Below are 18,234 nucleotides of genomic sequence, written 5' to 3'. Positions count from 1 at the left end.
GCAGTCGACTGACACAAAACCACACCTTTGCTTCGGTCTGATTTTAATGCAGCACAGCGCTTCTTTTTCACCCCCTTGTCTCTGGCAGTTTTTCATTGGATCTGACACTGAACACAACCTGTAAAACCCCTGCCTCAGCAATGTTGGATAGAGAAGGAGGAAGACAGAGAGAGAGAAAGCGCAAGAGTAAGAGAGAGAGAGAGAGAGAGACACAGAGACAGGGACAGAGAGAGAGATGAGAGAGAGAGAGAGAGAGAGAGAGAGAGAGAAAGACGAGAGAAACAAAATGGTGTGACAGAAGTGAATGGAGAATGAAAAAGGCAGACAGATGGCAAAATAGAGGAAAAGCAAGAGAAGAGAAGGAGAGAAATGCTTGTTAGCACCTCACTGGCCCAAATAAATATAAGATGACACACCTGACTGATAATTAGTCTCAAGAGCATTAGTGTCTGTGTGTGAAAGAGAGAACATGTGTGGAAGCATGTGTAAATGTGGGTCTGTGAGTATGTTTGTGTGTTATGGTGAAGTCGAAAAGTGTGTGCGCACGATCGTGTTTGTGTGTAATGAAAAGGAGGGCAGAGGCCTTTGCACGTGTCCAAGCTAATGGGTATCCTGGCACACATAATGAGGAGAGGAGAGAGATAGGCTGAGAAAAAGAAAAAGAGGTTTCCACCGATGCTAAAATGAGGTGGCGAGAAGCGAGAGAAAGAGTCAATAGCGGTAAAAAGGGAGGGTGTGATTTGTGTCATTTCATCTAATAGGTGACCTAGTTCATCTGTTATTAGTTGTTTTTTTCTTTGGCAATAAGCACCTCTGTACTCTATCTCATGCCAAAAAGCACCTTTGAATTTAATTACATGGGGAGAGACAAAAGAGATCGAATAGGAAGCAAGAAAAAGTGAGTGGAAGACAGAGAGACAGAGGGATGGAAATGGATTTTACTTGTAGTCAACCAACTTGCGTCATTGGCTGGGCTTAAGTCAATATCCAATCTGAAAAACAATTTTCTTAAGTCTTACATATTGTTCTAGTTCAAACCAATGTTTGTAAACATGGGAAATTATGCCAGTAAAATACCACAGAATATGAAACCGATTTTTGGCATAGCCACACGCACTATTATAAACCAATCCGATCCGGAATGTTTTGTGGTACGTATCCTATCATCTACTAGCTAGACCTCTTTGAGTTGACTCTGAAAGCAGTTACGAGATCTCGGCGAAAAAAGTGACACAAAGCACAGTTCAGTTCACAACGTTCTAAAGGTTCAATGAGACAAACAAGAATATATACATTTTCTAACAATCGCTCCATTCACTTCAATGACGTGAGAGTAGATAGATGAGAAAGGGGCACAAGAGGAAAGAAGGATTGGTTCAAGGTAGGTTCACGCAGATAAATCTTCAGGAAGGAAAACAGGGTAACAATTTATGACACCAATTTATGATACCAATTAAAACAGATAAGAGAGGCTTATTTTTGGAGTTGAACAACACACACCCACTAGGAAGTAGTGCAACAGACACCATCTTCCTTACTGGCTCTTTAAATGTACATTAGAACTAAACACACACACACCTTTCCTATCCTTATAATACTATCAATCTCTCAGCTTTAGGGAGATACTTTATTGTCTCTGCGTGCTATTTATGGATTCTGTTGTTTGTCCATTCTCCCTTGTGTTTAGTTTGATGTTATGTGCTCGGCTGTTATGTGCTCGTCTTCTATTTTTCCTCTAGGGTTGAGATATTTTGGTAGCACCAATTGGAGTTTTTATGTGTCATCTGCACAGATTGCACATCTTCTTTGTTCAGGCTTTGCCATTTGTTCATGCAAATAAATGAAACCATAAAACATTACTCTCTGTGCAAAACAAATGGACCCAGAGGCTGCTCTTGGTCTTGAAGAGACAACAGGAACATCACCACTTCTTTCTTGTTGACAAAAAGGTGAAAGAACACCCTGTGTACCTGTTTTTTTTTTCTTCTTAACATTATCATAAAGCTTTGAGCATTAGCTCATGTAGATAAACACTAAGAATTAAGAGCTGAACTGGAAAACATACATTTACTATTGGAGCACATATGTGTTTTCTGCTCAAACCAAATCATGATATAGTCATTTTATAATTTTATTTTGTATGCCATGGCCATCTTGTTCTTGTGTGTTCTTTACATATGTCAATGCCCCCTCCATTAATTAGCCCAACAATGGCAAGAAATGTTCATTTTGTCATGAGAGAGTCTGACTGATAGTGTCACACATAAATCACGTTTTATAATGACCCCCCCCCCCCTTAGGAGTCTAATCTGTTGTTGTACCTTTACAGGCAATATGTGGTATTACAATATGTATTACAGTGTTAGGACATGTGCATATGCACGCAATATAAAAACTTTACATCATGCACACAGCCTTTATGATTGATTGTAAACAATAGCTTTAGCACTAGCAATCTTCCTCTATGGGTGTGTATGTGTGTGAAAGAGAGGAGGGGGGGGTGTATTAGTGTGTGTGTGTGTGTGTGTGTGTGTGTGTGTGTGTGTGTGTGTGTGTGTGTGTGTGTGTGTGTGTGTGTGTGTGAAAGGCAAGGTAATTAGGTAATCAACAGCTGTGCCAGACAGACAGGAAGCAGCTTGTTAAGAAACTGAAACAGAGATGGAAATAGATAATGAGAGAGAAGGAAAGGTAGAATGAGCAACATATAAACAGAAATAAATAAAGGGGAAAAAAGAAAAACACAGGACCAGAGCAGGGAAACACAAAGAAGGGTACAGGAACTGGGAGTGAGAGAAAGACTGAGAGAGTGATGGGAAGATGAAGGGGGTAGTGCGAGAGAAAAAAGAGACAGGGAATCATCAGATGTGAGGACAGGTGCTGTTGTCAGCTATGAAACACATTTTAACCTTCTATTGACAGGAGGAACCAATTACTGACAGCAGGAAGGGAAGGAACCTTTCCCTGCCACACCAGGAAGCACAAACAAACCTACGTAGAAAAGTATTATTGTTTTTTAAATGTCTAACACTTGATGTTTTCCTCTGTAGGTGGGATAATGTGCCAAATTGTGGGTGGATAAAGACAGGAGACTGGCGGATAAAACTCCAGGTCTCAGGGCAAAGAGTGCACTAGCTTAAATCCCAAAATGGTGAAAATCTGGGCCGAGGAAACTGAAAGAGAAATAAGCCAGATCTAATATTTAAAAAACCAAAAGTGTGCTTTGACATCGAGACATTGATTTCCTATCTGCTTTCATTTGACCTCATTGCAGAACTTCATGAGGTCAATAAATAATTTTAAGAAGAAATAAATAGTTTAGAAAACATATTGCCTTTGAGGAAGACCAACTGATGTCCAGAACTGTGCCCAAGCAACAGCAAAAAGATCTATGGATGGGTGGATATCCTTAGTAATATCACTTTTTCCATTGCCAAGTGATTTATGCTGTGTATCAACTAAATGAGACAGAAGATGGAGCAGTAAAATATTGTGGTTTGGGTTAAAACAAAGTGTGTTTGTTAAATAGGTTATATACATAACTTGACGTGCAATAAGTCAATGTTAATTTTTGATTTCACACGGGACACTAACAGCGGCCTCATAGATTAAAGTCGCTTTTTATTACTATCCTCCCTATGCGGACTTTGTCACTCTTTAAACTACGACATCTCACTGCGGTCGAGCAGTTGAAAGCGCAGTGCGTCTCATAGACTGAAGAGTGCCTTGTGCGTCGGTATCAGACGCTGATGGCCACTGACCAAACTGCTGTGTAGAACAAGTTGGGAGTGAGAACAGCTTGTCAGGGTACATGGAGGGTTTTAACACTGGAGACAAGGGCTTGAATCCCCAGACTCCCGCATGTGGTTAGGTTTAGGTAATAAACACATTTTGGTTCAGGTTAGGTAAAGACCCAGTGCAGGTTATTTGTTAAATTAAAGTAAAAGAAAAAAAAAAACACGTCCTGACTTCTTACCAAGTTTGACTGCCTAATAACATAACCATAAAACACACAATATCAAGCTTTTTGTTGCTCTGAGTGGATTTAGTATTGCGAGAGCAAATTTTAGGAAACTAAATTAAATAGCAGGAGGAACACTGCAAGTAGTAGAAAAATATTTCATTTTAGCTGTCTGAATTCACTGACGAGCTCTTGCTTCAGTCAGAGCACGTCTCTGTGCTGGTTTCATTCTTACAGCTACTCAATAGCATTTAGATCATATGGAAATAGAACTTACTCCAAATACAATCGAGGATATAATGAATGTCAAAAGATCATGTCAGAAGACAGGTAACATGAGCACTGGACGCATGAGTGCATGATTGCATGAGTTTAATTCAGTGTCCATTTAAATATTAATGTAATTTATCTCACCTGTAAGACCTGTACGTACTGAAATCAAAAAGGTTGTATAACATAGAAAAGGTTAGCTGCTTGCACACTGCCTCGGTGACTACAGTAGAATACATATTAAAATGAATGAATGCATTGGGTGTAAGTATTGGTTGCCATGCTGTAAGTAACAAAGCCATTGTGTAAATGGCTCCTTGGATAACTCTTTAAGATATGATAAGAAGCCTTTATTGTCATTATATTACAATGAAACAAAACTGTGAATGCCCCTCCCCTACCCGTTACTCACTAAACTCATAAAATAGAAGATAAATGTTACTTCATATGAATTGACTTGCCACATACCGTAGTAAGTATTTCCAATCCATCAAAGCATTGCTGAAATATTTTGTTCCGATGCTTTCATGGACTCTCTATGGGCTTCTCCCTTGACTGTATGCCTCCATGTCCCCCCGATTGCCTGCGAGCTTCTCCTGTACTATACTGTAATTCCTCTACTGTGCGACAGAAAGTTGCGTGGTCATGACACAATCGTGAGCCTATTTTTACAAAAATGGCTGCTACGGAGCCATAACGTGAGATGCAAGGTAATGGAGCCTTTTATACATTGTCGTGTTTCTTTAGAACTAAACAATGGACAAATAGAGTCTTTAAACGCTTCAGATGTAAAGTTATTCGCTGTCAAAGTGACGCCAAAATGAAAGGGAGTCAATGTTATGCTAGCGAAAGGTGATGGCTTGTTAGCCTCAGAATCTCCCCATAGGAGGTATGCTTTCCAGATACTCGCTTACCCCCTTGGGAATAAATCAAAGAATAACTCAGCCATTAGTACCTTGACTGGACAAGACCGCCACCAGAAACATGCATGCATGAAGCTGTGATGGCATTTGATTGGCACATTGAATAAAATAAATAAATGAGTTTTACAATGCAACCTTGAAGCTGATTTGGTATCATTCCCTCTCCCTTCCCAGCTCTTAAAGGAATTCACCAACCTTAAAGCAAACCACAATGCATTGTCTCCTCTTCTTTCTTTCCCCCACTGCTAGCTGGATGTTAAGAAGACACATGTTCACAGGAGCCTCAAAGCAAAGAACATTGTCTAATCTCCCAACTCCCATCGCTCCTCCAATCCCTATCATGCCCTCCCTCAGTCTTCCTCATACTTCTTTTTCATTGATATCTTTTCCATTCCAAGTAGGCAAAGCAAACAGCTGCCCATTACATTTTCATCTATCCTTTACTCGCTCTGTCACCATGCGCCTCTACTCCTGCTCACTGCTAAAAATACAAGCTAAAAATACAGGCATTCACCAGAGCCATGAAAGAAAAGGACGTAAAATCGGTTTCTCCACATTCCGTTCTCCATCCCCCTCCTTCCCACTATCCTCCTCCTCTCATAAGCTGGCCATTAAAGTGGAAAACATTCAAAGCATAGATGCTGATCCTTTCCTCCCTCCACTGCTCTCCTCCTCTCCCAGCACGGTTTTATAAAGTTGTGGTTTACACAGCGTGTCACAAATCTCCTCTTGGCCTCAGTTTTCTGCACATCAGTACTTTTCAGCATATCTTTTACTCCTTTCCTGCAGTCTGTCTTTATGTACTCAACATTTAAGTATTTATTAATCAGACAAGGTTATGAATGGAGTGTCAAAGAGGTCAGTGGAGTGCCCACCACCCTACTGTTGTTCCTTCCACTGAGATTATTACTGTATCTCAGTCTTTGGCCTTTGCAAAATGGCTAATGCTGTCTCAGAAAGAGAGGATTTGAAAAACGTTGGCATTGGAAGTACAAAACGTAACCCAGGGTTATTGCAAAACCATCAAGTATTGACTTTATTGTCCGGCCATTGGATTGTACTCTATACACAGTGTATATTACCAAAAGATTTTATGGAACAAGGCAAGTTTTTGGTCATATACACTGCGTATATGACCAAAAACTTGCCTTGTTCCATAAAATCTACTTCTTCCCGTCCGGTTTCTGTCCCTCCCAAAGTTGGTCATTCAAAACATCAGGATTCACCAGCCCCCTAAAAGCCAAGAATATTGCACTTCTTCCAACCCCCTCTCGTCCTCTGTCCCCTGCCTGCACGTTGAAAGACAATCTTTCGTCCCACATTCTTACAAAGTATAGCAACTTTTTAACTCTTTTTCTTTTCCTTTTCTTCTTTCTGCAGATCCTTTTAGCTTCCTCCTGGGAGACAGAGGTGTTCTGTCCCCTCAGTTTGTTTGTGTCATTCGTTTGCTCGTACATGCTCGAGAGCTCTCAAGTCAAGGACACAAGCTCAAGTTTTTGATTTACATGATGAAAAGAATTAGTTAAACAGCAGAGATAGGACTCTGGGGTTCCCGTCGCCTAAGGAGGGTAGGAGGGCAAAAGTATGAGAACACAATGAAAGAATGGAGCTGGTTGGAAAAGGGAAGGAAAAGAAGGACAGGAGGAAAGAGAAGAGGGTTGTGTGAGAGAGTGAAAGGAGGACAAGTTGTGTGGTGTGATAGAGAGGGAGGACATGCGGGCGCAGGGAGGGAAGGAATGGGAATAAGAGAGCAAACAAAGAGGAGAAAAAGAAATGCAAAGAGGGACTGGGATATCTCCAACGTTTGACACCTCTTCGCTGACACACACACACACACACACACACACACACACACACACACACACACACACACACACACACACACACACAAGGGACAGGGAGTTAGTGTAAGCATCGGCACTACCGCTCGCTCTATGACACTGTACATCTCTAAGGAGAGGGACTTGAACACGTGGGGTCTGCGTGGGTCGCCTTAATTAGCCACACATCCCGCTACGCAGGCTCCCAGGGGGGTTTAACAAGGGCATGGGGGGTGAGGAGACGATGGATGGGGGAGACAGAAAGGAGGGGGAGGACCGGGAGAGGTAGCGAGGGAGGAATGGGTGTTAGAGCAAGGGGAATAAGCCAATGGGATTGGAAGGTTATTTAAAGCATGGCCTACAAAAACATTCAGAAAAGTGCAGTGAGTGGGTTTGCACGGATGTTTGTGTGTTTAGATATGAATGCTTACACAAAATGTGACCAATTTGTGTGTATTTACTTTATAGTCGGGATGAACCCTGCGATCCCATGCAGCATATATATATATATATTCAGTATGTGTGAAGCCAGTGTATGCATGTGTGCGTCTGCATGCATTCATGCCTGGTGATTGAGTGTGCTCAGGTGGCCAGGGTCATTTTAGTGAGTGACAGAATGATGCTAGGCGAGGCTGTACACATAAACCCCATCCATATCTGCAAGGCCTAATTAGCCAGCCCAGGTCATCGCTCAGGGCTATAGAGTGCTGGAGCACACAAACACTCACCAATCCACACGTAATGAACACAAATGTTGCCTTTATCCCACCGGATCTTTCTTTATCCCAACTGCCTTGATGTCCTTTTCCTTCTTTTTGAAGTGTTTTCCTCCGCTTATGTAAAATGTCTCATAACCTGGAAAATAACAAGAGTATCCTTTGTAGAAGCGTCACTTTTGACTGTGTGCTTTCTGAATTTAATCTTTAGCCTAAGAAACAGTAATTAGCATTTTTGGGGACTATCATAAGGGTCAACTTACTTAATTGGATGAACTCCAGAGGAGGTAAATGATGACACACCTTGGAGAAAAGCTGATGGATCCCAGCTGAAGTTAGATGGACGTAAATGAAATTCATTCTGATGACCCCTGCTCCCAAAAGTATTTTCTTGCAGGATGACAGGTTTATTCATGTGCAGGTAGTTGGTTTTCCTGCAGTATCAGAGCTAACAAAGCTGCCACAAAGTTAAATTTTTTTTCCACTGTGGTTTGGACCAAAATATAAATCTCAAGGATGCATATGTTGATTTGTTTCAACCTGAGGTTAAACATTTTTAGAAATAAGCTTTCTCTAGTGCTGTACCTTCCCTTCTTATGTTTTCCACCTAGTTGTGCTGTCCACATCCATCTTACAAGTCTTTCTTGATATTTTATCTTTTCTCCCTAATCCCGCCTCCTCTTTGCGCTCACTCACATTGTCCTCCCTTAATTCCTCCTTCCTTCACCTCTCTTGTCAAAGCCCTGTTGATGTTTATCAGCTTTAAAACTCGGACAGCTTTACAGCTCGCAGCCACAAACTCGGCTCGAACTACAAAAAAAAAAAAAAAAAAAAAAACAGCAAAATGGCACACTTGAGGGAAAACGAAATGTTTGTTTGGGACCAAACTATTCTTTCAGGGTCAAGATGTGAGAGGACAAAATACACAAAGATGGGAAGGCATCATCGACCTTTTGCAAGCCAAACATGCTTGAGGGGAATTGAAATAGAAAATAACACCATAAAAACAGAATATTCCATCTGCAAATAATTTAGGGAGAGAGGGTGTAGAGGGAAAAAATAGGAAGATGAGGAAAAATAGAGTAGGGTCAAAATAAAAATAGAGGAAGAAAGCCATCGGTGATGCTTCAATACACTACAAAGCAATCAAAACACATATTGTTTGAGTATGTGTATAGAGATTTGTTTTTGACTTGATGTTGTGCAATAAAGGGAAGAGAGAAGGAGGGAAAGAAGGCAGGAAATAGCGACTATTACCACTGGGTGGCCATTTTCTCTGCTTCTCTATTAAAGGAACCCCCACAGACGTTTGTGTGTGTGTGTGTGTGTGTGTGTGTGTGTGTGTGTGTGTGTGTGTGTGTGTGTGTGTGTGTGTGTGTGTGTGTGTGTGTGTGTGTGCGTGTGTGTGTGTGTATTTGCACTGCACTATTATCCTTGTGATTTCTTTATATTTCATTTTTCAGGGACAAATCTATACTCAGAGTTTGAAATACAGTAAATAAAACCCTTGAAGTTTGGGATATGGAAAAGCAGAGTGGAGGGAAAATATTTGGCAATTCTATGGGAACTTTGATTAAGTTTATGATATAGGTTAATGCCTGGCTTATAGTGCCATGTAATGTGGTTCAGAAAAAGTTAATGAGATAATGTATTCAGTGAATTGCACTCATGAGGAGAGATATCCAATGATGCGTGTGTACACAGTATGTGTCCATGTGTGTGCTTATGTGGTATCAGGGGGGCATTTTTTTGTAATAAGTGGGGCAAGTACTTTGGCCCTGGTTAGAGTGACGGAGCAGAGAAACATATGTCAGAACACATACAAATGTACTCTACATGCTCATAATATGAACATAAATAGTTATCTCTCTCACACAGACAAACTGTGATGAATGAAAATGGGATATGAGTGTAACTATCTAAAGGGAATTCTCCATTTTTCTCTCGCCAGGGACAAACACTAACAGTACCAGAGAGGGCCTCTCTCTTTAATTATTCTTGTTTTATTTCCGTCCTGACTCAATCACTTTAACTCTCCCTTTCTTCCTCTCTCCCTCCCCCCTCCTTCTCTCTCCTGTTGGCAGACAACCCTCTCTCTTTCTATCCTTCCTCCCTGTTGCTGTGTTTTTAATCCTAAAGTGTGCCAACAGAGACTGTAGACATCTTGGCCCCATGTCTGTGCTGTGTGTGTGCATGTGTATCCCAGGGAGACTGCCAGCACTCAAAACAAAGGCTCTCTGTTAAGTTATTTTGTCTTTACAAACAACTAAAACCATACAACACTTAACCCTGCGCCCTGCATCTCTGTCTCTTCTCGTGTGGATTAGAACCAGGTCAAACATGAAATAATCCAGAACTGTTTGTGTGTGTGTTTGTGTGACATAACTGAAATATCGCCATTTCCCAGCCAATGACAAGTTTATATAACATTTATGAAATTTATGACTTGTGTTGATGAATAAATCATGTTGTGCGTTAGCTTACCTTTGTGTTAAGGCATGCAGTGATGCATGCTACAGCAACATGGGTTTATGTGGTTTTAGTGGGGGTGTTTGCATGTATTTGCATAAGTGGGTACCAATTCATGTTTTCCTGAATATTTAAATGTTGTGCACATGTTTGCATGTGTGTGTATGCATGAAGAGTTTTATACTATGTGATCTGAGTAAGAAGTCTTTTTGAGGATCCACTACATGCCTGTCAAAAATGTCATGATGCACAATTTCTCAGAAATAAACACTGGGAACTCTGGGAGTGTGTTAACATGGTTACTTAGATTTTAGGATTAAAGTATGCGCACAATTCTGTTTAATACAAAAAGATAGTTTGTCCAGAGCAGAGGCCATATAATATATATTTGGCACATAAACCATTTGTCATCATTTAGAGATCATACTGTATTTTTGATAGGGCTGTCAAAATAATTAATCTTGAGAAAAAATAACGCATTAAAAAAAATAACGCAGATTAATCCATTCCATATTGACATTTGACCCGGAGCCGTTCTAGCCACCATTGGACTGTAAAATGAAGGAGGGAGACGAGAATGTGCTGCCTGGATTATTAATTGGAACATTTACTTGTAAAAATCTTCTTCCTGCCAACCCTGGCTACCGAAATCTGGTGCCACTGATATGTCTGCACTTCTCTCTAATGCTCTGAAACACAAACACCGCTGCACATGACGGTAGTTAACACTGTACTCGACAGCAGCTAACGTTAGCCTACCGCTAGCTAGTAGCTGGATTAAACACGGTTAAAATGCTGACAGCTAACGCTAAACGGTGTAAAGTTTGACTGTGTTTTACTGTAGAGGATTCAACACCGGTATGTAACAATCTGCAGCTGCCGTCGGAGAAACAACACAGACGGTGCGTTCAATGAAACTGGTAAACTACAGCCTTATGGTGCATTTGAAGTTATTGTAAAAGTCCTTTTCCCATCTGATGGTTCAACAGCAATTTACTACTGAAATTAGTTATTGTTATTGTTATACATTATTATTAAATCATTTAATTTTGACCATATGGCCTTAGCAATAAACAAGCCATTCTTTAATGTCACCAACTGTTGTTTAGTACCCTTTTTTTCTTTTCTTTTTTTACTTTCTTAAAAAGTATCGGTTCAGGCACTGTTAATTACGTATGCAATTAATTTCGATTCATTAATCACAGAGTTTGTAATTAATTAGATTACATTTTTTAATCGATTGACAGCCCTAATTTTTGAGTTTTGTGGTTTGTACATTTGTCAGTGATACTGTAGAAAGTGGAGAAAAGATGTTGTTGTCTGGCCTGATTTTAGATTCTTAAATCGAATTTCGATCAGCACCCAGAATTAGTAAAACGTTATTTATCACTTTTCAGTGATTTACATGTAAATGTAGACTTGTTCTACGCTTGTTCACTGACTTGCCGTTTTGTCAAAATAAATCAGCCTTTGTCGAGCTGTTAGTTTTGCTCTCATTTTAGCTCAGTAACAAACCATAATCTAATAACTATTTGATTGAAAGACTGCAAGATGGCTCACGCTCTACTGCAACAGCACAGGCTGCGCTCTGTTTTTTTGCTCAAGAAAAAAACTGATGCAACACTAATGATGATTATAAATGCATCAACACAGCACTCAACAACATTGTATTCAAAAATAGTTTGTATTAATATATGGATAAAATGCTAAATAAACTAGCAGCTAAAGAAATAACATTAGTTCACTGTCACTGTTTTTGATCTTGAACATTAGAAGATATACATGGATTGATATGTGTTTTGATAATTAAAATGTTTTATAGAAGTTCAAACTATTTTAAGAAAGAAGTTGTGTATTGAAGTCTTTACGTCTGCTTTGTGTTAGCTATCCTTTAAACACTAACAAGGTGAAAAGAGACAACTTAATAAACGTATCCATAACGCTTTTAACTGTATAAAAGATTAGAAAAACAATCATATGCAAATTCTTGTTATCTTGATATCTGAAGATATCATATTATTTAAATCTCAACAGGTTCAAACTAATTAGAGGTGTGTTATTATTAGTGCTGTCAAACAATTAAAATATTTAATGTCATAATCAACTCGCAATTAATCGCAATTAATCGCACGTTTTTATCTATTCTAAATGTCCCTTGTTATTATTATTATTTTGTCCCATTATATATATATATATATATATATATTATATTTAAAAAAGGAGCACCTTGTTCAATTGTATTTGTCTGTTCTGTATGTTCAAAAATATAAAAAAAAAGAGGAGCACAAAATGGCGTTAACGCCGTTAGTAACGCGTTTAACTGACAGCACTAGTTATTATAAAAATAGCAGGTCATTAAAGGACTAATTCATAATCTGCTGGAAAACAAAGTAATACTAAAGTTTCTAAACTTACAGCACTAGCTAAACAAAATAATTGCTTTCAGTGCAAATTATCATAGATCTTTTAAAAGATTGTAGCACAGGGTTTATTGCTTCAATACCTGGTGTTCACTGTACAACTATTAAAAAACAATGATAATCTATATCTAAAATGAAACATTTTCCCTGTTTCACCTTCTTTTAATGTTAGAAGCTGCAGTTTAGCAATGGCTTGCTGAAGTACTTTCTTCATACTGATTTGATTTTACAGTACATGCAGTGCAATATATTTGAATATGGTCCAGTTACTGCAGGAATTATTGTAAAATCATTAAATGGGACTTTTTTCCTGTGGCTGCCACTGCAAGCAAAGGGCTCAGTGTGATGAAAAACGTCAACGCCATTTAGCGCGTGCGCGCAAACACACACACACACACACACACACACACACACAGATAAGCAGATAAATAGTATGTCCCTGCATGGAGTGTGAACAGTGCATTACCCCAGTTTGAGTATTGAACGAAGCCCATTAACAGCGTTAATCTATAGATCTAATCATGATCATGAAATAGAGCACTGCTCCCATTCTGGCAACATGTGCCGCACTCATAAACTATGGCACATTTTCCTGATATATCCCACCAGACACAACTAAGGTCATCCCGAGCCAGTTCCATTTCTTGTTAGGTTTAATTTATTCAACATTCAACATAATAAAAAAGATTGTAAACAGGGTGGGAGGAACAAGTGAGACAAAACTCCCAAGAGGCTGTAAAAAATGACTAATAATATCAGTAACAACACTGACAACCCAACAAGGTCAAGCCTACTACATAAGCAACACAATTTATAAATGGAAAATGATGTAAATAATCCAATTCATTTGCTAGAAATAATATATCAGGATTATACTATATATTAACAGGCTATTAAAATGATACTAAAATAGCATGAGCAGGGACAGATAAATTAATAATAACTTGAAAGAATAATCAAAATGAATTCCAGCAAAAGACAAGTCTTGCTCGAGGGCACCTCAATGGCATTTTCTGAGGAAGAGGAGACACATGCATGCACATCCACACATCTCATTATATTTTATTTTGCAGAGCACTGGTACACAGCGGCAGAAGGGCGGGGCGGCAGAACCAAGCAGAGTGTCAATAACACAGTATGATGGTGCTGTGTAATTACACATACATGATATCAGAATAGTCAAATAGTGAGAAATACACAAATAATGAATAATTGCTGTATAAATAAAATAAATGAAGAAACAAATGGGAGCTGTAGGAGAGCTTTGATCCAGATTTCTGTGCATGTGGGTGCTTTAATGAACACATAACTGAGGTCTCCTGGGACACGTGATGATGGTTTCTGTTTTGGTCTCATACATACAAAAGTACTGTGTATGTAATACAGCATCCATACACCCACCTCATAGACACACACAACCATAAACACAATGCACAACCACACACGAAAAACACACTTAGACACACAGCAAAGCCAACGCTCTGGGTCTAATTACCGCATCAACTCACCATACTGTACATTCCCGAGTATACGCGGACACCAAACATCGTATGTCAGATCGCATATCAACAAAAAAAAAAAAAGGTAACAGGAATCCATTCACAAGATTAATTGTCAGAGGTAGTAATCATCCCCGCCCTCTCATTCATAAAAAGCACATTAACTGTTTCACGTCTCAACCAGTAATATCTCATTAGAGATTAATACAGATCAGCTCTTTTAATTAGCCATCCTGCCCACACAATCACTCATAAAAGCCTGTGATCTTTCCTGTTGTATGCTGACAACAGTCTGTATATACTGTATGTGTGTGTGTGTGTGTGTGTGTGTGTGTGTGTGTGTGTGTGTGTGTGTGTGTGTGTGTGTGTGTGTGTGTGCCAGCATGTGTGTGTGTGCCAGCATGTGTGTGTGTTCTGCTCATGTTTATTTGTGCATGTGTGTACATCAATACACTTGTATTTTTGTGCTTGCTGCATCATAATCCTCTTTGTTTATAGTATCACTTTGAAGCTGGCAGGAGTGTGTAGGTGTGTGAGTGTTTGTGAATGTGAAAAAGCGTGTGTTCTGTGTGCATCTGTGTTTCTTTGTGTATGCCTCTCTGAGAGCCATATCATAATCTGGTTTCTAAAGCATCACTTTCTGTGTTTACCATGACGTCACTTTGATGAGTTTTTCCTTCAGGGGAAGAAAAAACAACATCGACACTCATTGATACATGCCAAAGCTCAGGGAAAAAAGCAGCCATTTCAAATCACCTCCATCTAAACACCTCAAACAACACCATCCTGATTGATGACAACAGGCCAGGAAAATAACTTCCTTTGATTGAATTCATCAAATGCCTTCAGTATTTCACCAGCCGTGCTGAAGTGCACCGCAGGAGTATGAATCTATGAACATCCTGTACCATACATACTGTACAAAGACACTTGGTTCAAAGTCTTAAAAACATCTGATGAAAACTTTTAATGGCCTTTTGCTCTTAATTAGAAAGCTTAAAGCTGTTGTGTCTTCAGTTTTATTTCCCCCAGTACCACATTTGGGTCATCCATTGCTGCTGATGCTGTCCATCAGTCAAGGCTAGACGTGGCTAACGGCTAGCTAAGTGGCGCTCATTGAGCTGGGGTCCTGCAATAATAGTTTTCTGCAATGGGAAGTCGTTCATCAGCACTGTTCTCCACCAACAGAGAGAGAGAGAGAGAGAGAGAGAGAGAGAGAGAGAGAGAGGGAAAAAAGGGGAGTTATGAGAGAGAGAGAGAGAGAGAGAGAGAGAGAGAGAGAGAGAGAGAGAGAGCAGAGAGGAGAGAGAAAAAAAGGGGAGTTATGAGGGACAGCAAAATGGGAACTTCGGTCACTCCAACACAAGAAGAGGTGAAGGAAGAGATGGATGGAGAGACAGGTGAGGTGAAAAAGAGAGAGAAAGAAAAGAGTATCAGATCTCATCCATGTTTACTGGTCAAGTAGCTTTCCATTCCAGCTGACTTTGTGTGACATCATCACAAACATATGCAAACAGATATACTGTATTCATGGCAACATACTTGCCAAAATGCATTGCATTCAGTATTTGCATGTGTGTGTGTGTGTGTGTGTGTGTGTGTGTGTGTGTGTGTGTGTGTGTGTGTGTGTGTGTGTGGGTGGGTGTCATAAACAGTGCACACACTCAGCATCCATACTAGTGGAAACCAGCAAAGATATACATATTTTACCTATACAGCCTGCATCTAATAGTACATTAGTGTTGCTTCAGAGTACAGTACTTTGACTGAATTATTAGATGTAACTGTGAGAGATAAAAGTTCAAAATGTACATATTTAAGAATGAAATCCATGAGCATTACTGCAGGACAGTAAGCTGTAAGTCACTTGAATGTAGCACAGTTTAATATATATATATATATACATATATTAAAATATGACATGCCGTTTACTGTATCCCTTTTAGAAAGAACATTTAAAGTCAACATTTAAATGCAAAAATGCACAAGAAAGAAATTGTTTGAAGGTGTCACAGTGATTTAACCATAACTATTTAGCCCTACTGTGCGTCTGTCAATCATAAAATAGGCATTTTTCATATCTCAATTAGGAATACAATTAATTGACTGTAGTCCTCGGAGCTTGCTTTGAACTGTAACAGTATGTGAGTCACACCACCTGCATGCAGCAAGGCTGTTTTCATTAATGTCATTTATTTTCCCTACCTGTTACTCATGCATTGTGTTTTTGTACCATTACCCTGTGCACTCACAATCACTTTTTTCTCTGTTACCAGTTAACCTCAGTCTCTGAGACATTTTTCTCAGCAGCTTGAGGATTTTACGCCTCATCCAAAACTGATTACCTTTAATCTGTCTTTGTTATTTTTTGTTTCAGTGCTGTACGACAACATAATTATCCTAACCATGCACTGGGGTCAAGTACTGATCACCCGTCACACTAGCAGCAAATAAAAACCTGGGTGTATTTACTCTGCTGTCATGGTTTTACCCTCCTGACACAAACTGAACTCTCTCTCTCACACACACACACACACACACACACACACACACACACACACACACACACACACACACACACACACACTAACATAACCAACCACACAAGGGCAGAGCAATTACCAAGTAAATGGCAAATTTAGCATGATACACAGGTTATTGCTTTCCACTGCTGCCTGTTAGGCCACTGTGTGTATGTGTACTACACATGTATACAGGATAAAATGTGTAACCCCACAAACTCTTTATATTATAAAAAAAATATGAATTTGATACTCCTCCATATGTACCTAAACACACACTTTTATGGGTAAGAGTTTGTAGTTGAAAGGTCAATTAAAGAGCCAATAGACAGCAACACAAGCTTTTAATGTTACACTGTCAATGCAGTTATATTCATTGATCTGTCATTGTTAGGATAGCTCACAGAAAGCTTTGGAAATTAAAACAAGAATCAAGCTAGAAGAGCCATCCGAACTTACCCCTTGAAAACTCAAATCTACGGATGATACACAAATCATGAATATTTCATTTGTTCTTTATCACAGAAACTGTCACTGTGAAAACAACTAAGATCTTTCATTGGCAAAATCTAGGGCATCACTGTAACAGCTTCATAGCCTTGACGCAGAATAACCCCACACCTCCTCAGACATTGTATGGTGCATACAATGTCACAAATACAAAAGAAATCAGCTAATCAGCTGCTGACAGAAAAAGCGGTTGAAAAAAAGGAGTAGTTAGATTCAGTCTTACCTCTCTGCTGTGGAGGAGGCCCTTCTCTGACACATCACTGCCAAAGAACTGCTTCCCGGCGCCATTTCCTGTTTGATCTCCCATGCGACGAGGTTGTTGGGTTTCACAGCCAGGAAGTTAATGCCTGACTGGAACCACACCCTGCAGGGAGGGATGAAGAAAGAAACAAAGAGAGAGAAAAGAGAAAGCGCGGTTAATCTAAGTTCAACACATGCACATCATAAAAAAGAAAAGAAAGTTGAGTTTAGAGGAAATGTACTAAAAATTTAATTTGTTTCACTTGGAACTCTGATTTCTCACTGATTTCTTTTAATCTCTGATACCTGCCATACTTTTGGTATACAATTTATTTTAAAATTCATATATCAGCATGGTGCTGCCTCCCACGGTATGTTTTGGTGGGAGAAGACAAAGTAGTGCCAGGAGAAGCTACGGTGGCCCTGAGAGGCCACAACATGCAACATTAAGAAAATGCACACAAATAGACCACAGCACGCAACAATAAGAAAACGCATGCAAGTAGCCCACAACACAACGGAAGTGTTTCCAGGGGACACTTTTAAAGCGCCCATATTATGCTCATTTTCAGGTTCATAATTGTAATTTGAGATTGTATCAAAATAGGTTTATATGGTTTAATTTTCAAAAAACACCATATTTTTGTTGTACTGCACATTGCTGCTGATCCTCTTTTCACCCTCTGTCAGGTCTCTGTTTTAGCTACAGAGTGAGACCTAGCAACTTCTGTAAGATCTTTCTTGTCAGTCGCACACGTGCAGTAGCTAGGTAAGGATTACATGAGCTAGCTAGCTGTTTCTGCAACTTCGGCCTGTACAAGGCAGGATTAGCCGGGAGACTTCTTCTAAATGAGGGCACACTTCCAATTTTGTGTGGAATACCTGCA

At 39.6% G+C, this 18,234-nt stretch overlaps 1 protein-coding gene across 1 annotated transcript in view; it reads right to left on the bottom strand.

The window, feature by feature from the left end:
• Positions 1–17,441, bottom strand: part of LOC144518504 (transmembrane protein 132C) — a 123,510-nt gene extending 106,069 nt beyond the window's left edge. Inside the window, exon 1 of the mRNA XM_078251232.1 lies at positions 17,331–17,441. Within this exon, the coding sequence (XP_078107358.1) occupies positions 17,331–17,395 (65 nt within the window). The 5' untranslated portion in view covers positions 17,396–17,441. The remainder of the gene's footprint in view (positions 1–17,330) is intronic.
• Positions 17,442–18,234: the final 793 nt, after the last annotated feature.

This window comes from Sander vitreus, chromosome 5 (genome assembly GCF_031162955.1).
Source record: "Sander vitreus isolate 19-12246 chromosome 5, sanVit1, whole genome shotgun sequence".
Classification (NCBI taxonomy): Eukaryota; Metazoa; Chordata; class Actinopteri; order Perciformes; family Percidae; genus Sander; species Sander vitreus.
This window is presented reverse-complemented; position numbering and strand designations above follow the sequence as displayed.